The sequence below is a fragment of the Danio rerio genome, chromosome 15 (genome assembly GCF_049306965.1).
Source record: "Danio rerio strain Tuebingen ecotype United States chromosome 15, GRCz12tu, whole genome shotgun sequence".
Taxonomy (NCBI): domain Eukaryota; kingdom Metazoa; phylum Chordata; class Actinopteri; order Cypriniformes; family Danionidae; genus Danio; species Danio rerio.
Window position 1 is genome coordinate 32,067,507 of NC_133190.1, and position 24,396 is coordinate 32,091,902.

Below are 24,396 nucleotides of genomic sequence, written 5' to 3' on the forward strand. Positions count from 1 at the left end.
GATTCGAATCTCTTGGTCCACCACATCCCAAAAGTGCTCTATTGGATTGAGGTCTGGTGACTGTGGAGGCCATTTGTGTATAGTGAACTCATTGTCATGTTCAAGAAATCAGTCTGAGATGATTCATGCTCTATGACGGGGATCACCAAACTTGTTCCTGGAGGTCCGGTGTCCTGCAGATTGTAGCTCCAATTTTAATCAAACACACCTGAACAAGCTAATCAAGGTCTTACAAGGTATTCTTGAAACACCCAGACAGGTGTGTTGAGGCAAATTGGAGCTAAACCCATGCAGGGCACCGAAGCTCCAGGAACGAGATTGTTGACTCCTGCTCTATGACATGGCGCATTATCCTGCTGGAAGTAGCCATCAGAAGATGGGTACACTGTGGTCATAAAGGGATGGACAGCAATTCTCGGGTAGGCTGTGGTGTTTCTACTAATTGGTACTCAGTTGGTACTAATGGGCCCACAGTGTGCCGAGAAAATATCCCCCTGCTCTTCTGCATACCTCGGTTGTAATCAGTGGCTATTTGAGTTACTGTTGCCTTTCTATCTGCTCAAACCAGTCTGGCCATTCTCCTCTGACCTCTGGGATCAACAAGACTTTTGTGCCCACAGACTTTCACTCACTGGATATTTTTTGACCATTCTCTGTAAACCATAGAGAAAGTTGTGCGTGAAAATCCCAGTAAATCGTCAGTTTCTGAAATACTCAGGCCAGCCTGTCTCGCACCAACAACCATGCCAAGTTCAGTGTCACTTAAATCACCTTTCTTTCTCATTCTGATGCTCAGTTTGAACTGCAGCAGATCATCTTGATCATGTCTACATGCCTAAATGCATTGAGTTGCTGGCATGTGATAGGCTGATTAGAAAGTTGCATTACAAGACATTGCAAATATGTACCTAATAAAGTGGCCAGTGTGTGTGTGTGTATTATATATGTATAATTCAGCTCTTTTTCTAATGTCGTTTACAACTGTCATTTCAACATTTAATTTCATTACCTATTACTCATTGTTCAGATAGGGAAGTTGCGTAATAATTATTAACTGGAAAGTGCTTAGTCATCTGGAAACGTATCCTACCAGAAGCAACACCCACAAGAATTAAATAGTTATTTTAAGAACCAAATGGAAAAGTTAATGCACTAAATTTTAGCAGCGATAGCAAAAGTTATGCAAATAGCCGAAAGAACAAAAGAAACGTGAAGAATAAATAATTTATTTTTTATAACATTATATACAGTTCAGGCTCGATAAACATTTGCAAAAGCAGTAAAAACATCTCTCTCACACACAGTTAGGTACACATTCAAAAAACATCCACTGAACAGGAAAAGGTGTTACATCGATCAATGTGCAAATACAAAACACATACATGTAAATGAGAGAATAACAGATTATGACAAAAAGAAAAAACATGAACTGAGTTATGTGTCTGTTTGTAGCTTTAACATTAAGTAATATCAGCAGAGAGACATTACGCTCATAAGTTAAAATCTTCTTTATAGGATGGTTTCCTGAAGAACCTTTAACATCCGTTTCATTCCACAAGTAGTCCTTCAAAGTGAGCAAAGGTCGTTTAAATTATTATTATGTACTTCATGCTGAGAAATAAATGGTTCTTCTTAAAAACTGTTGACAAGGTTTTTCTCTGCATTCACTTCTAAAATAGTTTCATTTTATTGAAGTTTTATTTTCTAGAGTGTAGAGTCTCTCAGCAGTCAGGACACTCCGCTGGAATAAAACAGCCCGAGTCTCTGAGACCATCATTATCTTCATCCTCGTCATCGCCCTTCATCTCGCCCTCTTCCTCCTCTGTAGGCCAAAGCAAAGAAAGGTTAAAGCGAGCACATGAACTCCTGCTTGTTAATTTCATCTCTGCTGAACAAATCAGGTTTGCGTTTGCTCTAACAACCGAATGAAATTAATGTTAATTAAATGACTGGATGTCTTCCTGCGTATTCTGGCACACTCGTATCAGCCAGAGCGGCCCAACCACGTGCCACCTGCTCATCCAAATGGTAATTAATCCTGACCTGCATTTACAGAAAAGGGCCGTTCCTTACTGGATTACATAAAAAAAATAAATAAATAAATAAAAAAGATACGGAGGTGACATTCAATAATACAGGAATCACAAGCAGTCCAACTCTAATATTTCAAAAAGGCAGATTTTCATCCAAACACTAAAATAGATAATGCAAAGAGAGCAGTATCTGTGCCCTTCCTGAGACTCACTGACATAAGTGTGAAAAGATCGGTTCAGTTTGTTTCTTATGTGTGTGCGCCTTTGTCTAAATCAGTAGCCGCTAAGCTAAACCTCATGAGGTAGTGACTACCAACACTGGTCTAAGATTATCTACCATAATATATGATGGCTAGATATCTAAATTATTGTTGGTAATATTAGTATTATTTGTCGTTTAAAAGTATAGCTTCTGCTTGAAATTAAGATTGACACGTTTACACTGCATGGATGCATTGATGTAAAAATTGATGAAAAGTAGCAAAACATAAGTTAATGCAAGAATCTACTTTAGAATGGAGTAAAAAAAAGCCAAATTACTAAAATCATCTCCACATATCCCCAGTTTATTGTTGATTACGTTAACAATTACAAAAAAAATTGTTATACAAGATTTTTAAAAATTCTAAATATGCAAATAAGTGTTTAATATGTATGTTTAAATTAGCAAATAATGAATTTTATTTATGAAATATGTAAAATTGCTTTAGTTTGCAAACCATTTTGGCACAAATATCTGAACAACGAATGAAGCAGTGTTAAAAATGTGTGTTTCGCCATTGACTTGCTTGGTTTGGGGACTTGTGGAGCTGCATTGATTTGCTGTTCTGTGTTTGGACTTTCAGCAGTGAAATTTAAACCACACTGAACTGAACTAAACTGACATTCAACTCTGAAAACTGGACTGACACAGTTTCAAATCACTATGAACTTCAACTGCTTTGACACAATCTACATTGTAAAAATGCCATAGAAATAAACATGAATTTAAATAAATTATGATTCCTGAGATGGACACTAGAATATATATACACTGTGTAAAAATTAAATTATGTCCAAAATCCTATTTTGTTTAAATGAGTATTACAAAAGGTATCTGGATGGTTTACTATTTCTGGTAGAAATTGCAAGTGCAGATCTCTGCACACTATAATGCTATTGTAGCCCACAACAAATTGAACAGTACACAAGAATTCAATGTCAACTACAAACATGAATAAAACTGTAAAAAAAAAAAAAAAACTACAAACATGGCGGATGCACAAGATCAACAGATACTGTAAGTGGAGAGGTTTTAGTTAAAGGGTTAGAATTATTAATAAAACCTGATAAAAAACATTTATTTTAAATTTAAGTTATATTTACAACAACAATGTGTTTTTAATAAAGTTAAAAGTTTAACTAACTTTTTAATGCATAATTATACAAACGGAGGAGATTTCTCTGCATGAAAGCTTGTGAATAGCAGGTCAACATACTACTTCTACAATACAGTAGGAAATTTAAAATAAATTTGGAGAATATGATGGCATGATTAAAATGACACATAATTAAGCAATAAAACTGTTTGTTAATGAGGAAATAATTTGTCCTAAAGCTTGCCATTTCTTCTGTTACACATTCAAAAGTACATACTTTTCCTTCACAAAACAGTACATGATTTTACAGCATAGTATAGGCGAATTGGGATGAAGCAACTATCATTTGGGAATTTTGGACACACTAATGCTGATGATACACTGGGCAACCTTTTAAACAATGTCGCTTGACTATTTTATTATTGAGAATGGTCGAACATACTGTATCTGCATCCCATTTGTCTAAGTAGTTGCCTTGTTTTACCTAGTTGCCCTTTGGCAGCAAATCGTAATTTCTCAAAGTCTCACCACAGCTTATAAAGTTGCCCAGTGTATAATCAGCATGTCAGTTTTCCCGACAGCTGTGGATCAGATAGTGTATTGACACTCACTGTTTGTGACGTAGAGGCAGTCAGAGGCTGCAAGCAGCCTGTGTCTGTGTTCAGGATCAGTCACATTCAGCTCGATCAGATGCCTCTCTTTCAGATGTCTGAGGTCATCCACTGTCTGGTAGCCATTCAGGAGTAATGAAGATGCATATTCCTATTACAAACAAGATTGAAAATATTACATTGTGCAATGCAGTGATACACTTTTCAGGTCTGGACAAATTCACAATCGTTCACTGAAAGTCACACATGCCATAAGACCCAGAAATTGTAGCCATTAAAACCCCAGCGTAGACAGACATCAAAATATTGAAGAAGATTTTTAGAAGTTCTACAGTAGTTAAATAACTAATATCAATTCTAGTGGCAACCAATATATGTCATGTAAGGATGTTTAAATAAGCAGTATTAAACAAGTGGGCATACAAAGAAAGTGGTGCTTTTTGTGTCTGTATGTGCATTCAGATAATATCTAGGTCTCTTTATACCTCTAAATGAAGCCGTTCTAATAACTCCAGCAGTGTATTTGGTCGTGGTTTCTTGCAAACTTTCATAGGTCTTATTTTCGGGGCTTCTTCCTCCTGTTCCTTCTCTTTCTCTGGTAGAACATCTACATAGATAAACTTGAAGTTCCCCACTTTATTATTGAGCATGCCTGTCCATATGCCCATCGGTGGTTTACTTATAATGCTGATGATGTCTCCCACCTAAAAATAAAACATTATATAATTAATATCCTATTTTGCTGTAAAAAATGCTTGCTGCCCTAATTTTTTTTAGTTAAATCAAATGAACTTGCATCAAACAAACTGACTAAAATATTGATTTAAACTGTGTAGCTAATTAAAGATTAGTTGAGACCTGATCAACTTATTAAAATAAGTTAAAGGAACATAAAATATGAGCTCTCTTGCCTTTTTGTCGATACATTTTTTACAGTGTGGCTATTCATAATTCAAAATTGAACTTACTGTAAGTGTATATAAAAAGTGCAGTCATCTCACCTTCAGTTTGAGGGAATCTGTATCGTATGGGCTGGGGACAAAGTCTGTATGTACTTTGGCTCGCCCACAGAACTGTCCCGTATAGAGCGCTTCCTCCTCCAGTTTCAGGCTGTCTCTGTTACTGGATACATCTGAACTGCTCGCCACACCACCTGAGCCAGTAAATACATACACAACAAGAGTATGATTACAATGTAAAACACAGATTTCAGATTCATTCGCCTGTGCATAGATTCTCACTGGATGAGCTCTGTCCACTGTAGAGGCTTTCTAAAGAGTTGCTGGTGCGGTCTGAGCTCTTCTCCACAGCAGATCCATTCTCTGTTTCTCCCTCAGTGTCATCAGCCTGCACCGAAACAAAACAAAGAATGACTACGAATTCTTTATTTTATGTGATAAAGAGAACTAGATGGGTTGGTTGGCAACAGTGATAGGTTTTCTTTGGTTATACCATCTTTGCAACCAGATAGAAACCCTAAAAGAACACTTTAGTTACTACCCAAAAGCAACAAGCTAGCCAAACACCTATTACCACAAATAACATCCCAGCAACTAAAAAATAATAATTAATAATTCCATACATTTATATAGCCCTTTTCTGGACAGTCAAAGCGTTTACATTTTTGGGGGGAATCTACTTATCCACCACCAGTATGTAGAATCCAGGGCCGGAGTACGACTCCTTTTTAGCCCTGAAGTTTCAAGCCTTCGACCGGCCCACTTTGGTTCACGACTGACTTTATCAGTGGTCACCAAACTTGTTCCTGGAGGGCTGGTGTCCTGCAGATTTTAGCTCCAACCCAAATCAAACACACCTGAACAAGCTAATCAAGGTCTTACTAGGTATACTTGAAACATCCAGGGAGTTGTGTTGAAGCAAGTTAGAGCTAAACCCTGCAGGGACACCGGCCCTCCAGGACCAGGATTGGTGACCCCTGGACTATATTTAAAAAATGTCATTTCCAATTCAGTACTTCTCAGGGAAGATTTATTTAAACAATTAACACAATGTAATGTTTAACAGTATCAGAATCCATTTTCTGTTGGAATTAAAGCTCATAAATATCAAATAAATACAAATATAATGTATGTATCATGTATGTATGTAAGGAAAATGTATTGAACATTTTAAAGACACTATCATGTCTTTTTTTAAGGAAACAGCTGCTTTAAAACTTTAAATATATTTTCAGAAATATGACAACATTAAAGTGTAGCTAGATCTCCAACAATATTTTTTAAAACATCAGTGTCCTTTTCTGCAATATCTGAATATATATTCAAAAATGGTTACAGATATCCAGTCCTTAAACACAAATAAAAAATAACACAAGTATTGCACTGTTATCTGCCAGACATTTTTAACCACAGTATAACTTTTTAATAAGGGCTTCATTTTAAAATTTATTTGCAATTTATTAATGCAGTGAATCATCTGATTTCATTAATTGTCACTGACCATTGAGCATGTGTAATAATCATTTCATATTAATATTTCAAATTCTTATATTTATTTAGTGACAATTCTACCAGGCCATTCTAGTGTGTTGGGCTCATGACAAGTGCTTGGTAACGTTACAGGGCCTGGTTTTTCTCTGTTAGCAGCAAACTGGACAAGAGGCTGCTGCTGCTGAAGAGCTACAGTTCCAGAAAAAGTTTAAAACATGAACGGAGGTTTGCAGACATCATTGTTTTGTGCTGCTCCTTACTAGCTAATGCTAACTTGCCGGTCATTTCATTTCATTTCATTCTCGCTGCTGCTGGTTTTAACAAAAAATGTACTCAGCTTCGTACATTTAGCCGTGTCAGTTTCTAGATTTTATAATTTTTTTTTTTTAATTATGGCCTTTTCAGCGTCACTTTTGTGTTTTTATTATCCATTTTTCATCTCTAGGCGCTTGCTGAAAATAATTGTGAGTGCATGAAGCTAGAGACACAGGCCCTCGCGACCAAAAAATTGACCGGCCCACAGGGAATTCTCTCGGTCTTCCCAATTAACCAATCCAGGCCTGCATCCACCTGGATGTCTATATTAAATGTTTTTTAAGGAACACAAAGTCAGGACCTCGGTTTAACGTCTCTGAAAGACGGTGCTCACTGAGCAGTATAAATTCTCCATCAATATACTGGGGTGTTATAACCCACACAGATCTCCAGTTGAGCTCCTCCTGCAGGCCTCACTGACACCTTTACATCTGCAAAGTAAAAACTTAGCAAACACACCTGATACCCCAACAACTGCTTAGCAAAACCTTAGTTACCACCTTTTCTTGCAAATCGTTCTGTCTAGAAAACAGAGCAAATGCATAACAAGCCCTAGCTGAAATCCCTCAACAAACTGCATAACAACACCAATCGACCAGAACTCTAGTGTCTGCATCAAATGACACATTAATACACCGATACATTCTGAAACACTGAAAGCAGATGATTACAAGTATATATTTAGAATGTTTGAAGAAATTTGTGACAACAAACTGAAAAACAATATGTATAAAATAATGTTCCATATTCTTCAATGAATACAAATGAAACAACATACATATTCTGGCCTGTACTCAGTCAAATAAAATGAATAAGTTATCAAACTTAATTTGATTACACTTTAAATGACCAAGGTAACTATTTATTGCTGGCAAATGGGTATAACCTAGTGGTTTGAAGGATAGTGGCATTGTATAAAGGTTTGTAATTAAATTAGTTAGAAACTTGGCAGTCCAGTGTGATCCTTTAATGGTCTTCTTAAAATTAACGTCACACTTATAAAGTCTAATGAAATGCTGATATTGTGGATAATGAAGAGCTGAGTTGCTTAAACGGTGTCAGCAATCACCGAGCTTGCAGGAGCAGGAGCTTGCGTTATATGACTCACCATATCCTCTGAGCAGGATTTGACGGGTTTCTTGCCCATTCTTTTACGCATCGTCATTGAGATGGCCTTCATCTTTTTCCCCAGACATCTTGGTTTCTCACTGATGTCTGCTGCTGAGTCGCCTTCTGTCTGTTTAAAAAAAACAATGTTTTTATTAATGCATCTGTATATAAAAGTTCTCTTTTCAGTGATATGAAAATCTGTTCTTATTTTACTAGCCTTGAGGTTTTTTCTTCTTCAGTAGAACATAAAAAAATATCTTCATCCAAAGCTGTGGCCCTTGGTGATTTAATTTAATGCAAGTAAACAGTTACAGACAATAAAAAACCTTGCACGCGGCACAAAATTAAAACCAGTGGCTCTTGTTCGTATGTTAAGGTGTAATGGAGCAAAGTGCTTGTCATTTAGAAGAGTTTTGAGCGCAAGCTGTTATTTATGTACAAGCTAGCGCAAACTCACTAATACTGTCTGGTTTAAGCTTTTTTTTATATAGATTCCAGCATTTCAAAATAAGCTCAAATGCACCATTTTGATGAAAAAGTCTTCTTTCTCAGTTGTAAACAACAGTGTCATCTCATGTGTCAGTGTGCCAACGCATATGTTTTTGTGGCTATAGAGGCTGCATAAGGCAATAATGTTGCAAATAATTTCTGTTTAAAAGACCTCAATGTATCATCAGGACTCAAGAACTGGGTGCAAATTACAGGGGAGTTTAGGAAGGATTGACCCCCTTAATTACTACTTAAATAGTAGATAATATACACCTCTATAATGAATTATACCATGGTTAATGCATAATCACATAAATTAATCTATGCCGATAGACACGGTAAGTGTTCAGGTGTTTGTAGCCTAAAAGTAAAGTAAAATTAGATGCGTTGTTTGTATAGTTTGACCAACTGTAACCTCTGAAATGGCTATATCACAGGATATTGTAGGTCAGAATACACAAACTATCCCACAAAACACTAAAAAATATGTTGCAATAATAATGTAGATGTAAGGTAGTAAGGTAATAAGGTAGACTTTGACTTGCATTTTATCAACAATAACCAAAGTGTTAGATATAAATCTTTTAATCTTCTATATAAGAGGTGTAAAAAGTATCTTGGATGGCCCAAGGTTTAGTAAATTGATTTTTGTTTGAATTTTGGTCAAATTTAATAATTTGGGATCCACTCCAAAAATGGGACGATGAAGAATATGTTATGGGGATGAAAATGTATAATAGTTTTGCATAAATCCCAATGAATATTATATTAATCTTTATTTACTTGTTTGTCTTACCTCAGGGGTGCCATTTTCCTCAAGCTTGGAAGGAGAGTTTTGATTTCTGAATGTGTCAAATCTTCCAAAACTTGTGGATCGCTGTGTCAGGTAAATAAAACATATGACATTTAGAATAGATATTTTGTACATTGATAACACGCATCTTATACATTACTTTGTATAAATCAAAAATCATCTGACATCACGTTTTAGAGCACTTCAGTATATTAAACAGCACTTGACGTGTCATCATTTTAATGCAATGTTTTCAATTTGATAAAAATGCTGAATGACTCCTAATCTGCTTAAAACATGTCAGCTCTTTCAGAGGAAAATTATAAATAATTATCCAAATTAAAAATCCATGTAATCCCAGTCTTACAGCAAATGGAACTTACATTTTAGGCAGTTATATGACCTGAATGTTACTTTTCATACTTTTCCAGCAATGTCATGTGGTGTTTTCTTGCTTTATTTTTAAAGTGTCAGATCTACTTCTCTATTGTATATTAAAAAACACAAATTTTTGACACAAATTACTCATTTTTTTGTCACAACAAATGCTAAGTTTCACACAATTCCTTCATGTTTATCCATCACAAATTGATTTATTTAAATTTTACATGTAATTGTTTTTACAAATTTAAGTGGATTTAACAAAATGTTTGTCTCAAAAAAAAAAAAAAGCTAAAGAATTGTTTCAACTCATTTTTATGTAGTTTAAACAAGCAGCAAAAGTCATTTTCTGAATGTAGATCTAAATAGCAAGTTCTCAACAACAATAATATACAAAACCTACCTTAGGTTTAAGACTTTTTGGCTTGTCTGATACATTTGAAGCAGCCCTTTGAAGCATCTCTTTGACTTGTGCGTTCAGTTTTCCCTCAAAATGAAACACTAATCTGAAACTAGCGGTTTTACTTCTCAGCTCGTCAAGTGTAAAAATGCAGTGCCTCAGCAGAACAACTGAGCTCAAGAACTTCCTCAAATCACACAGGATATGAGCCAATGCGTCTTCTGTCTATTATCAAGGCATCAGTTTTACAGGGGAAAAAAAAACGAAGTGCTTGAGTCTGCATTTTGTGGCTCACCACTTCACAGTCATTTCGAGTAACACAGATTCGGTATGTGGGGCTCTGTGGCACACACACAAAGTTTTTCCAAAGAGGTGCTTTTTACATAATCAAATTTTCTTGCATCATTTTGGTTTCATGGAGGCCTTTACGTTTGTGAAGAAAATCTAACCTTCCACTTTTTAAATATATATATATTTTTTTACTTTTTTGTGATTTTATTTAATGTCACACTCATGATTTCGAACTGAATGTAAAACTTTATATATACTTAAATGAAAGCTTCTCTTCAAAAGGTTTCATTTTGAATCTTTTTAAAGTGTAAGTAATAGAAGAACCATTTTGTGTTTCCTAAAGAACATTTCAGCGCACTTAAGGACCGTATGTTTCTTACTGTGAAGAACATTTTAATAATCCAACCGTTTGCAGAAGGTAAACATTTTGATTGTTCACCATTTTAGGAGTTTTAGGAGTGTGTTAATCAATATTCCTTTTTTGTCTTTTGCCCAAATTGCAAAATTTGGTCTTTGCACTGGGGAAGTAAGCAGACTTGCACGCAAAGGAAGAGGACCCATGCTTTTGAAATACTTCCTGCCTACTTTCACAACCTTCAGTCAGGATTTTTCTATGTAAAATTGCAAACTAGTTTTATCTGAGGTCTTTCTCTAACGTATTTTGTAATTGCATAACAAAATGTGCTTAATATATTAGGTGTACAACTAGAATTAAACCTTAAATGTTTGTTTTCCTATTGGATTTGTTTTTGTATTCAATTGTATGTACCATAAGCAGATTGTGTAATCTTGAGGGTGAGTAGCCAATGGAAGATTTTTTTGAGTATTGGGGAAACCTGTTTAAAATTTATCATTATTTTTTACTTGCATCAGTGTCACAAGAGGCAAATAAATTTTAGTTTAACTGATCAAAGACCTATTGAAATATACATTGCTTTATGAGGCATGAACTGACCAATAGTGACCACTACTAACAAAACAATACAGACAATAACATCCTAATCCAGCTGTGTGCAATGAGCCATAGCAAAATCCAAATCCAGGATTACAGCAATATAATTTATTTCTTCAAACGTCACAGGCTTTTAGAAACCACCAGCCCTTTCTAACCTTTTATGAAGCTTCAGTCTATCTGAGAGGGGTACATTCTTACTCATTGAGAAAACATATGAAAATCCAGGAACAGGCGATTATTACTGTTATTGTACCTGAAAACATTAGAAATTATATGGATAGTTCACCCAAAAATGAAATTTCTGTCACTAGTGAACATGATTATGGCATGTGTTATGAGGAAGCCAAGTTATTCATTCTTCGCTGTGTGAAGTATGAAACACGGATTATGACTGAACTTGCTGTTGTGATGCAAATCCTTATCATTCACTTGCTTTCCTGTACTGCAGTTTTTAAGCCATGTAACACGTGTTCAATCGTTCAGTAATACTCATGTGTCAGGATGAGTACTGCAGTGAACGTGAGGTAGACTGTGATAAAATAAGAGCGAAAAGTCTCATCCAAATCTGAACGCTAGTTCTGAACCTTAGAGACTATTTGAATGCATGTTCATATACCAGATACAGTTATTTATCTTAACCAGTGTTGGGTAAGTTACGTCAAAAATGTAATTTAGAACTAATTGCGAATAGTATTGCGATAAGATTTGTATTTAAATGTTTTCTAATTGCTTTGCCTTAAAATGGATTGTTTTTAATGTTTGTAAGCATGTGTAATCGTTTAACCTTAATCTAAGTTATTCTGCAAATGTATTTGTATAACAAAATGCATAATTCTTTTTTCAATTTTTCTGCTACTCTGAACAGATTTATACAGAACTGTTAAATTCATGCACAGCATTTTAGGCAAGTATATTTTAAATAGCTCATTAAATTATATAAATATGAAAAAGTAATCTCTTATTTTACTTTGGAAAAGTCATTTAAATGGAAAATTAATTAAAATACGTCAACAAGTTACTTTGTTACTAATTAAACTCAATTCTGATCTCAACTACTGTAAATTCTTGCTAGTGGACCACTGAAGAAGTAATACTTAAAAATATTTTAAAACCTTTATGACCCCAGGCTTTTGGTTGAAAGTGCACTCAAGAAAAAAAAAAAGATTACTGTTGCTCGTTCAAACAACCTGTTTAAAATTAGCTGAAACCACAATTCTTGTCATTTCGTTGGCCAATTTTTTATTTTTTTTATGTTCACTCCACTTAAATTCATAAATGTTATCATAAGCATTTTGTGTTGGGACAATATAAAGGAATTGTGCTCGTCCAACTACCTGGTTAGGGGATTTGTAGTTACCAGCATGCTTTTCAATTAAGAGAGCGAAATGTTGACAGTAAAAGAAATCTTAGGTGTTAAAGTTAATAGAAAAATTTGTTAAAGTTTAATCTTCACTTTACTTTGAAGATTTTGATGTAATTTGAGATTACCACCTTGCAGAAGCACGGGTTTCTTTGAATGTTGGCAGCTTAATTAGCAAAAATGCAGTTTGTTGCTTTGCTCAATGAGCAATAACTTTTCTAAGATTAGTTCTGAGATCAGTCTCAATCAACTGTATATGTAACTCCTGCAATATGCTTAAAATAGCTCTTTTATTTAATTTAGGATAACTGAGTTTAAAGAGACTTTGAAATGTACAACACATAATAGACATTCATGATATTATCAGACCTTTGAGTTTGGTAAATAGAAATACAAATGTATTCAAACTTTTATTTGATAAAACCAGGTTGGACCAACTCAGTTGCAATTAATTGTATAAATATTTTTTTATTTGGTGCTAAACAAGTTAATTGGATAGAGATCCTGACAATCTATCCAATGAGTTTTTTTTTTGAGTGTGTACATCAATTATGACTTACTTTAGAGGCACAGAAATCTACACTGGTCGTGGAGCGCATCATTCCTTTGGGCAAGGAGTCTCTCTTCATATTTGGGCCATTGATTTTGTCTCCTTGACTCCTGTTTCTGGATGCAGTGCACTCACAGGTGTGGATGCGATGTTCACTGAGTTGAGGCTGACAGGGGTTGTAGGCTTGAACCCAGGTGCTTTCAGTGGGGTTACTCCAGCGATTTCTGCTGGATGCTGCAATCTGTTTGACCCTCAAACCTTCAGAGGTACAAGATATATCCGGATTTTGTGACCACATCCCTACATCAGGCATCGTTCCTTTGGCACCTTTACTAGGATCTTTAGGTGACAAAGATAGTAAAAATAAATAACAACAATCAACAATTTTGTGTGAATTATCAATGGATATGCTAAGATTATCAGAAAATCTTTTTTTTTTAAATTGAGATAGATATTGTTTTTCACAATACAACAACCGTCTCACAATATCAAGTTCCCAAACATGCAAGTAATTTTTAGTGTGTGTTGTCTGTGCGGGTAATTATTTATGTGGGAAAAATTTAGTTGCAGTGTTTTTTCCCTTTTCCAGAAATAACGATTTTGTTTTCTTGTTGGAATGGATATGATGATTTATTTGCAAATTACTTTTATGCAATTATACACTTCTCTTAAACTCGCAACTTTAAAATGGAAACACAGCTAATGACATGGGTTTCAACAAAAATCATTATTGTAGCCAAAAAATATCTGCAATTCAAGTTTTTGGCTCTGCAAATATATGAGATTTATATTTACCTGTTGTCTCTTGTGTTGGAGTTTCTCTTTGACTGCTTTTTTTTTCTAGTTTTTTCACCCTTGTTCCTCTTGCTCGTATCATCTCTTCATTTACTGTCTCCGTCTTTTAATGACCAAAAAAAAATTGCATTAAGATTAAGATTACATTTACCCCCCCACCCCCCCCCCCCCCGCCACAATGACTATTATACACATTCAGCATTTTTACAGAAGACACTCAATACAATGTCATTCAGTGTATCAATAGTTTATGTAATGACAAATCTTAGAGGCAAATTTTATTTATTTAAATATATATAAATTTAATTCTTAAACAGGTCAGAATGACTATGATGTTTAACTTTTAGACAAATATGTCACACTAAGCCACAATTGACCATTATTCCACACATTTTGACAAAGATTAATAAAAATTAAAGATTTGCATTTAATATGCTTTCGATATATTTAAAATCACATTTTTAAATTTTATGCAGACACTAAAAACTCTGATATATCTGAAAAAAACATAGACAGTTGAAGTCAGAATTATTATTCTTTTTTTCTTTTTTATAAATTATCAAATGATGTTTAACAGAGCAAGGATATTTTCCCAGTTATGTCTGATAAAATATTTTTTCTTCTGGAGAAAGTCTTGTTTTATTTTGGCTAGAAATTTTTAAAAACCATTTAAAGATCAAAATTATTATCGTCTTTAAGCTATATTTTCTTCTGAGTCTACAGAACAAACCATTGTTATACAATAACTTGCCTAATTATCCTATCCTGCCTAGTTAACCTAATCAACCTACTGTAGTTAAGCCTTTAAATGTCACTTTAAGCTGTATAGAAGTGTCTTGAAATATATCTACTGAACTATTATTTACTGTCATCAAAGATAAAATAAAACAGCTATTAGAAATGTGTTATTAAAACTTATGTTTAGAAATTTGTTGAGAATCTTCGCTCCGTTAAACAGAAATTGATGGAAAAAATTAACTTCAACTGTATATAATTGTGTATATATTTTGTTCAAATTGTGTAATTTTATTGTACAATTTAATATTGTCATACAATATAAAATTCAATATGAGTCCACAGGCATAAACAATTTAGCAGTCTCAACAGAATCTAATGCCACGTGGGCATAAGGATTACATGGGCTGGGCAGAGCGTGCCCCTCACCCAACCATCTGTACAGTCAACCACAATACCCTATTTGGGGACAGCAGTTGTTCAGACCCCGGTGAAACAAACATGACGATCATTTACATTCCAGCTGGCACAAAACACCTGGGTATAGAGTCTTTGAACTTACCACGCCATTCTGCCTGCTGCTTAGCCCATCAAGGTTTGGCTTACACCCTTCATAATAGACAACCTACCAAGAAAATAATAATTTGTAAATAAGTAAATGGAGTAAGTGAAGCATAATAATTATGTAATTACAAATTTATAAATTAATAAGTTGCTTCTAGCATAATGTTTAAATGTCATAGAGAGGACATCCTGTTATGATTTCTGCATCAAACTAAATAAAAGAAATTTTATTTTATATTTATATATCAAATTATTATTTTTTAAAGTGATTTTAATAAGAAAACTAATTTTCTTTAGCCAGATTAGGTGTAATAATGTAATTCAGCTTCACACACACACACACACACGCACACGCGCACACACACACACACACACACACACACACACACACAGTTTTTAATTTGATTCATAGGCCAACAGCAACTTTTTTTACAGTATATTCTGACCTGAAATGTACAGAAATATGAGTGATTATTGAATGATTTTAGTACTGTCAAATGCGAAAAAACATTTTCAAATGGTTTTTAATGACAGTGGCAAAGTGTAACGATTTAAATTATTTTTTGAGGCTTTAATATGATCCTTAAATAGTGTTTTAATGTCATCAGATCAGATTTTATGGTATATAAACTCGTTACACTGAATGACATATTATCGTATAATATTTAATATTTCATACTCTTAATTATGTAAGTCCAGCTCTGTGGCATGCAGTAAACGTGATTTATTATTATTTTTTTTAAATATTTTTGTGACCTGGATTGGCTGGCTCTCTTGCTGTGGGTTTCTTGCGATGATCTTTAAGTTTGCCATTGTCTGGTTTTCTGTCCTTACAGCTCTCCTCAGATCTGAAATGCAAACACATTTGACCTATTTAGTTTTCAAATGTCACTGTGCATCTTTTGGGTTTTATTTGGGAATTTATTTTAGACTTCAGTGCATCAAAAAACAAGATTTTAAAATCTCTGAATATCTAAATGGCAAGGGTTAACCAACGCAAAGCTCAAAATAGTTCATTCCGTATAAGAAAAGTTGTGTGGTTTTGCACCTCATTTCCTGTTTTGCTTCTTCACACATTTTGATGAGGGGAAATACCATGTGGCAGGTAGATTTACTCTGCTTAGTCAAGGAAATGTGATGCATCCATACAGACTGGTTTAACAACATTATCACCAGCTTTTAAAATTCAGATTATAGACATATGTTGACTCTTATGAAAAAAACAAGATACGTTATATTTAACATTAGTTATGCTGATTAAACTCAATTATATGATACAGTAAATACAACAGTAAAAAAAAAGTTGTATTTCTACATTAATTTTAGCATGAATAAAATAAAAAAATTCTATATTTGTAATCAACTAAATTAAATCTTGAACTAAGTACTTGGAATATACATTTCATAAAACATGTGCGAGTAGTTGTCGATTCATTCTGCTGTTACGACTTCTGATAAATTGGGGACTAATGACTGAGTGATTAAGTATTACTCAGAGACTCTATATGTTATAATTTGATAAATAAGCTTTTTCTGTTTTTGATGATGATTTGAACAAATTATTCTGTTACTCTGAAACATTTTAAGTTTTGTCAGTGTAGTGTCTAATTCATATGAATGAAGTCGATTTCAGTCGAATGACAATGGAAAATTTTAAAAAGAAGTGGTGGCACTGAACCCTACCCGCTTATCTCAACCATCATAGGGAGATCGTAAATTGTAAATCATGTACAAATAAGATCGCATAAATTCATCCTAATTAGCCACTAAATCAAAAACTTAGGAACTGGCGTGAGATGACGTTGGACTAACACACTAATATTAGTTGCTTTTTGACACCTACTGGTAAACACAATGCAGTTGTTAGTGTTCATATGAGGGCTGCACAATATATAGTTTTAGCAATGTGCACACCTGCAATAGTCACGTCACTGGATCTGCAATGTTGAGTCTGAATTGTAGATGCTCACGAGACACAGAACGCATGTGATTTTGCAGAGTTAAACCAAAATAGAGTGAAAGTTTATAATTTTTCATGTGTTTTTAGGGACTGTGACTGAGCATTTCATTTATTCATTCATTCATTGATTTTCTTGTCGGCTTAGTGCCTTTATTAATCCAGGGTCGCCACAGCAGAATTAACCGTTAACTTATCCAGCACATTTTTACGCAGCAGATGCCTTTCCAGCCGCAACCCATCTCTGGGAAACCTCCACACCCACAGCGACCTTCTTGCTGTGAGGCGACAGCACTACCTACTGCACTACTGTATCGCATTTCTATAGAGTTTAAAACATTTGGGCACAAGAAGTTGCAAAAATTACAGATAAAAAAATTACTAGAACTTATCTTGTTTCTACTCCAATTATTAACATTTCAAACCAAAAACAAGATTATTTTACTCCAACCCCCACCCCCCGCATTGGCCGATTATTTTGCTTGTTTTAAGAAAAAAAAAAACTCACTTAATTTTGAGTTTATTACTTCTTAACATAAAAGCAAAACAATACAATTACTTTATTTATTTTTTTCAGATTTTTGTTCTAGAAAAGAGACAAACTCTAAATTAGGAAAGCATTTTTTTGGAATTAGATTTTTCAATTTCTGTGCCTGAATACTGTTAGAATTCCCAGAAAAAGATGAATAGAGCTATTCAAACCAAAATAAATAAATAAATAACTTTTATCTTTTTTGAAAATATTCATATCGTAATATATATCGCAGAAAAATAAAATCACAATATCAAGTTTTTCAAATATCGTGCAGCCCTAAATGGAATTTAATTTTAGTTAAAATAACATAAATTGCCTCATTTGAAATTAAGATTTTGTGAGTGTATAAATCTTTATCAAGACCTTTTCTTGATTTATTGTACAGCTCTAATGATACTGTCTTTGAAAGTCCTCCACAAGTCTAAGAGGCTGGAATCTAGTGCCCTATTTAAAATGAAGACCCTGCTGTTTCTTAATTAATCCAGTGCAGGACAAGCAAATGCTCTAAGTGAGCTGATGTCTGCACACTTGCGCTTGTGCTGCTTCCATTCATGGCGAATGGGATTTGATGCAGTCTGGCTTTCTGATTGGTCAACAGTAAGTGGATGTTGCTTGCCTGTGTGTGTTTTATAAATCAAATCTAGTCAGGCTTAACCTACAAATCCTCAAACCGGTTTTACCTTCATTCTGATTGTTCCTCAGGAGGACTAAATCTTCCTGCTTTTTGGCAGCTGGCCAGACCGAATTAGTGCCGAGTGTGTTATCTGCAAAAAGAAAAGCAAAACCAGTGTGGCGTTAAGCATTTAAGGTTCATTTCACCCATGTACAATGCTTTTAAATGTTTTCACTTTCATCTGATGGCAAGACATTTTTTTTTTACTTGTTTGTACATTTTTAGTCTGTCATTTGTCTTTTTAAATGTCAGTTCAGCTGGATTCTTTTATATAAGCTTAACAGGATAGCAAGGGTGTATTATTGCGATCAGTAAAATGTAAAAATTATCTGTAAATATACACTCAAAAAATATTTAGGCCTAACAAAAAAGATTTATGTATTCTTATTGCTCATGAAATGTCTATCCATTTAATTGCATACTCTTTAAAATAACTAAAAAAAACTTTCTGACTGATATTTGTTAGTTAAACATAAATTAAACAAATAAGAACAAGCTTTATGTAATAATATCTTCAATAAATCCAATGTGTTTAAAATGCTTCTTATTGATTAATCTATTGTGTCGAGTATGGATATGGAGCTGTGTCAATTTTGCCCCTGAATATTAAGTAAACCAATCTCATAGAATTTCATTAATTGGATTTTACTACAGATCCGTTTGCTTATTTGCAGTGCTTATCATACTATTTTTTTTGTTTACAAAAATGTATGTTTATTTACAAGTGTGCCTTTTAAGTTATTACAGTTTCATATATGATGTAATGAGATTATAATTAAAAAAACATTTAAAAAAATACTTGTTTTTCTATCATAGACAACAAACCAAAAAAAAGGCAATCTGTTAAAACTTGTTATAAGTTTAAAATATAAATAATAAAAGCTTTCTTTAATTGGTTATTTTATTGGTTATTCTTCTTAAAGGCTTCTTAAATTGGTTATTTTCACGATTTAGGATGGCATACTGTAAAATGAGATACGTAAGCTCATATGGGCCAAATTCTGGACTTTGTCCGTAGGGGGGTGGGTCTTTCAAACCACTCAAACCCCCCCTGGCTACAGGCCTGCATATATTTTAACATATTCAATCTAATAGTATTTGATTTTAACGGATTTAGATTGATTCTAAGGGATCTGACAACACTGACAAATTAAATAAAATCAAAAGGTTACGAACAGTTTATGATCAACTTCATTGTGGTTACGTACCTGAAGTGTCATTTTCAGAAACCGATTTTGGTAGTGATCTGCAACATAACACAAGGGAATGTTCAGAATGTTGGGCAAATATTCACAGAGTACATTTAACAAACACAAAATCTCTTTCACTTTTACTTTGACTGGAAGTTCAACATTTTTGTCTTTTGCGCACACAGCGAGCTCACCTTTGTTTCTTTTTTCTATTGTCTGGGTTGATTTGTGACATTTCCTGAAAAAGTAAATACAGTAAGCAGTTTAGAACTTTTGCAATATGAACTGACATGTATAACCGAGCCATGTGTCATTGTATATAGGTCAAAGACAATTGGGGATTCTAGGATCAATAAATAAATGAAACTAAATAAAAATAAATAAATAAAACCATATTACAGTTTTAAACATTTTGTTAAAAAAGTAAATGTAAATGTGTTTAATGTAATATAATTTTATTGTTTATTTTTTTTAAATAATTTTAGAAATAAAATGACAATTAGATGTTATACATCAAAATCTCTGTGACTTACAGAGGATACTCTATATAATCTACTGTAATGTCCTTCAGTGTAACAGTAGTTTTGTACGAAAAAAAATATCACCAGGCAGATTTAAACCACAAAGTAATTGATGACATAATCAGTCATTAATTTGCATTATTAATATTTGCCACCTTTCTTCAAAACACCTGGTTTAAAATATTTTTCAGTAAAAGTAAAACATATATTAAGATTATTAATTTTACATTTTATATTACATATTAAATTTTAATATTAAATTTTGATATAAGATAATAGATTTGTTTTTATTAAAATGTTAAACTGAATTATATACAATTTTAAATTAAATTTGTAATGCAATTTTGTATGAGTAATGGTACTTATTAAAATATATAAAAGAATAAGTCCAGTTGTGAGTATATTAGTTTATTTTTACATTAACACATCTGCTGCTCTGAATACCAGTGGAACATTATTTCTCTCAAATGTTGTCATATTAAAAGTAAGTTTTAACATTACAGTAGGCATTTTACATGCATTCATATAATTTCTGTGTGTATAAAATCACCTCTTTACAATTATTTTTGATGCTTTTGATGTCTTGACCCACCTAACAAATACTGTAGCATAACCTGTTAATGCATTCTTATTTCATGTTTCTCTCTCAGACCTGAAATAGGTCTAAACCTATTTCCATATGGTTGCATCACAGTCTATTAGTAGCAGATTTTCATTTAATGGTAGCTCATCATGTCCAAAGCAATGTTATAACATAAGTCCAGATGGCTGAAACATTTCCCATGATGACAGTGCTGGATGCATATAACATTCAGCAGTCATTTGTGTATTTACCATAGAGCAGGAACGTCCTGCACTCCTCCGTTTGGTGTTGTCCTCTAGGAGAACCGCTGGGCTGCAGGACCGGCTGGGGATGGTGTAAACCTGAGCCTCACATGAGTCCTGCACCGCCTCATACAGGCTGTCCATAGAGCCTTCCTAAAAACAACAACGTGAGACAACATGTGCTGCTAATGAGATGCTTTAAAAATGACATGAAATCGTGTACAAGTGCTTTCTTCTCTATTGTGATGAATATCCGAGTAAATGTTTTAGTCTTGTTGTTTATCAAATTTGTGAGTGTATTTTACAGCTATTTTAAGAAACTAGTTAGTTATATTTTTAAAGCATATAAATTAGCAATAGCGAGAAATTAAATAAGCACAACTCGCAAGGGGAAAAAGTGAGAATTGAGAGTTAATTGAGGTTTTTTTTCCTCTCCGCTGTCGCCACTGCCTCGCATGGTTCAGGATTGGTAGAGCTACGCATCGATGAATTGGCTCTTCAGTGTTTGAACTCTCAGTAATGATTAAATCACACTGAACTGAGCTAAACTGAACTGAACTGAACTTAAACACTAAAACCTGAACCACACTGTTCCAGTTACTATGACCATTTATGTGAAGCTGCTTTGACACAATCTACATTGTAAAAGCGCTATACAAATAAAGCTGAATTGAAAATTGAATTGAATTAAAAACAAATGGCGACAAAAAGGCTCAATTATGAAAGTCAAATCTGCAAGAACGGATATACCATTTTGTGAAATAAGTTTGTTTGGAGAAAAAAAGTCACAATTTTAGCTTGAAAACTTGTGTTTTTGAGAAACAACTTGAGATAAATGTCTAAATTCAGATTTGGTTTCTTGTAATTCTGAACTTGGATTTTGTTAGGATGAATTTTTTCAAAAAAGACAATATATTTGAGGAAATAATTTTAGTCATTAAGAGAATAAAGTGCAAATTTCAAGACATATCCTACTACAAGCATGAAATTCTGAGAATAAAGAAGTCAGTTTTGCGAGGTATAAACTATATCTTGAGCGTCACGGTGGCGCAGTAGGTAGTATGATCGCCTCACAGCAATAAGGTCACTGGTTCGAGCCTTGGCTGGGTCAATTGGTAATTCTGTGTGGAGTTTGCATGTTCTCCCCGTGTTCGCGTTTGTTTCCTCCGGGTGCTCTGGTTTGCCCCATCAAGTCCAAAGACGTAGTATAGGGGTCTTGGGTAAGCTAAATTGTTCGTATTTGTGTGAATGAGTTTCCCAGTGATGGGTTGCGGCTGGAAGGACATCCGCTGTATAAAATATATGCTGGATAAGTTGGTGGTTCATTCCTCTGTGGCATTCCCAGATTAATAAAAGGACTAAGCAGGAAAGAAGATGAGTGAATTAATAAACTATCTCATATTTAATATTGGGTGTATCCTTTAAACACAAATCCTGCAATTTTCATTCATTCATTCATTTTCTTGTCGGCTTAGTTCCCACAGTATGTCTGATCATATTTTTTCTTCAAGAAAAAGTCTTATTTGTTTTATTACGGCTAGAATAAAAGCAGTTTTTATTTAATTATTTATTAAAAAAAAAAAAAAAACATTTTAAGGACAAAATGTTCCATTGGGTTGCTCTGGTTTCCAAAGACATGTGGTATAGGTGAATTGGGTAAGCCAACTTGTCCATAGTGTATGTATGTGTGCGAATGAGTGTGAATGGGTTTCCAAGTGATATGCTGGATAAGTTGGCGGTTCATTTCGCTGTGGCGACCAAAGATTAATAAAGGGACTAAAGCGAAAAAAATAATAATAAAATTTATAATTCCACTAGACCATAATTTAATAAACAAACATTTATTGTACGTTTAAAATACATTAGTACAAAAGATAAAACAAAAAAACAAATGCATTAGTTTGTTTATGTAAAGTCAGATCAGTGTGAACTGAGGGAAATGAGACCACCATTAATCCCAAACTGCAAAACAATACAACATCTGTCAGAGATGAACTCAGTTTAGTCCACACATTTCACCATTGTATTTTGTTTGTATAAAATAAAATAAAATAAAATAAAGACAAGAAGAAGAAGAAATGTTTGTGTTGAATACAAAGGCTTCAAATCTACAGTAAGCCAAAATAAACACTGACTTGACTTCACAACTAAAAGTAAGCATAGCAAAAGGCCATCCGACAGAAGCATAAAATAAGTAAAATAAAATAAAAATAGGAAGTAAGAAGAATAAATATTTATCTTTAATACAAGGGCTACAAATCTAAGCCAAAATAAACACTGACTTGACTTCTCAGCTAAAAGGAAACAAAACAAAAGGCCATCTGACAGCATCTCAGCTTGGTTTCTGATCTTCATGCACTGCCACCATGTTTCCTTTGCACCTTCCAGTAGGTCACGTTTGATCCACACACTGTCAGTCAACAAACCACAGAGCAGAAAAGGGGAATCACGTCTTACCAGAGAGAAGCAGAAAAGATTCATTCTGGAAAGTCTGGTTTGTTTCCAGCGCAGGATGAACAATGGGACGAGTCGCAGCAGAGTGAGAGCAGAGCGCTTAGTGTTTCAGGCTGCACAGATTAACGCTGAATGACATCCTTCCTGTAATCCAATAGATGTGGAGACCATTACCACTGCCGGCAGCCCCTCCGTCAGGAGCTGAATGCACTAATGCTCATGTTGTTTACTTACTGGCCTAAAGAGCTTTTGTTATAGAATCACTACAACTGCCGATTGCGTAATTTTCTGTAAATGCTTGTCGCTTACACACATTTGAACAACTTAGAGGGATATATTAATGTAAAAGTTTACAAACTGTAGCTCTGGAACAGGTTTGGTTGCTGTTTTTTAGACACGTGTTTAAGAATTCCATTTTATCATGTGCAATTTTATTTATTCATTCATTTTCCTAAGAGTTAGTCCCTTATTTATCAGGGGTTGCCACAGTGGAATGAACCACCAACTATTCCAGCATATGTTTTACACAGTGGATTCAACCCAGTACTGGGAAATACAATTTTATAACATAATAAATACCATTTATTATAAACAAACTATAATATAAACGTTTGGACCCAAATATTTCCCAAATATGTATGAAACATAATGAATACTTATTATTTTTACACAATAACTTCCTATATACTTACTATAAAAATTACTAAATATTTAAAATTCTTTGTTTTTGTACTATATAATAACATATGAGGTATAATATTAGTATAATATGCAGTTTACTGAACAATCATCATCTAAACATATAATGTAAACACATACATAATCCTATCATTTCTTTACACAGGAAACTCTGACCTCATTTCATGGTGGAGAAAATATACTTAAATACTACAGTGATATTTTATTAACCGTGCACCATGTTCTGGCTCCATCCACAGGGAAAAAAGGAAATGAAGGTGACATTAATGCATAGTTCTTAGGAAAATTCATCCTTCAAGTACATTTAAATAGCTTGACTGCTCTGTAAAATATATAACTAAAATGTACTTGG

General features: G+C 33.9%; 1 protein-coding gene across 10 annotated transcripts; it reads right to left on the reverse strand.

Moving 5' to 3' along the window:
* Positions 1 to 1,210: 1,210 nt before the first annotated feature.
* On the reverse strand, positions 1,211 to 23,573 carry samsn1a (SAM domain, SH3 domain and nuclear localisation signals 1a). Of its 10 annotated transcripts, none has more exons than XR_012390393.1 (16): positions 23,349 to 23,573; positions 20,901 to 21,044; positions 19,740 to 19,783; positions 19,564 to 19,601; positions 18,363 to 18,446; positions 15,947 to 16,038; positions 15,189 to 15,251; positions 13,892 to 13,994; positions 13,107 to 13,435; positions 9,150 to 9,243; positions 7,876 to 8,004; positions 5,244 to 5,349; positions 5,004 to 5,155; positions 4,488 to 4,706; positions 4,003 to 4,153; positions 1,211 to 1,822 (listed from the first exon to the last, which is right to left on the reverse strand). XR_012390393.1 is itself a non-coding variant. In XM_021481348.3 (16 exons), the coding sequence occupies exons 1-16, from the start codon at positions 23,370 to 23,372 to the stop codon at positions 1,722 to 1,724; spliced, it is 1,860 nt and encodes a 619-aa protein (XP_021337023.1). In that variant the 5' UTR covers positions 23,373 to 23,573; the 3' UTR covers positions 1,211 to 1,721. The 10 variants fall into 10 exon arrangements, 9 of the variants coding, with proteins under 9 accessions (XP_021337023.1, XP_068069579.1, XP_073778895.1 ...); XM_021481348.3 differs by having other exon boundaries at positions 9,163 to 9,243; XM_068213478.2 differs by having other exon boundaries at positions 5,004 to 5,160; positions 5,243 to 5,349; positions 9,163 to 9,243.
* Between the last annotated feature and the right edge of the window lie 823 nt (positions 23,574 to 24,396).

What these genes read in the sequence shown, in the direction of transcription:
- samsn1a (XM_068213478.2), bottom strand. Translation starts at nt 23,372, where the DNA reads ATGAATCTTTTCTGCTTCTCTCTG. An exon ending in AAGAGAGCCAGCCAATCCAG is followed by an intron (nt 15,252 to 15,946) that starts GTCACAAAAATA and finishes TTTTCTTGGTAG; the next exon opens with GTTGTCTATTATGAAGGGTG. An exon ending in CAGATTCCCTCAAACTGAAG is followed by an intron (nt 4,707 to 5,003) that starts GTGAGATGACTG and finishes TTTTATTTTTAG; the next exon opens with GTGGGAGACATCATCAGCAT.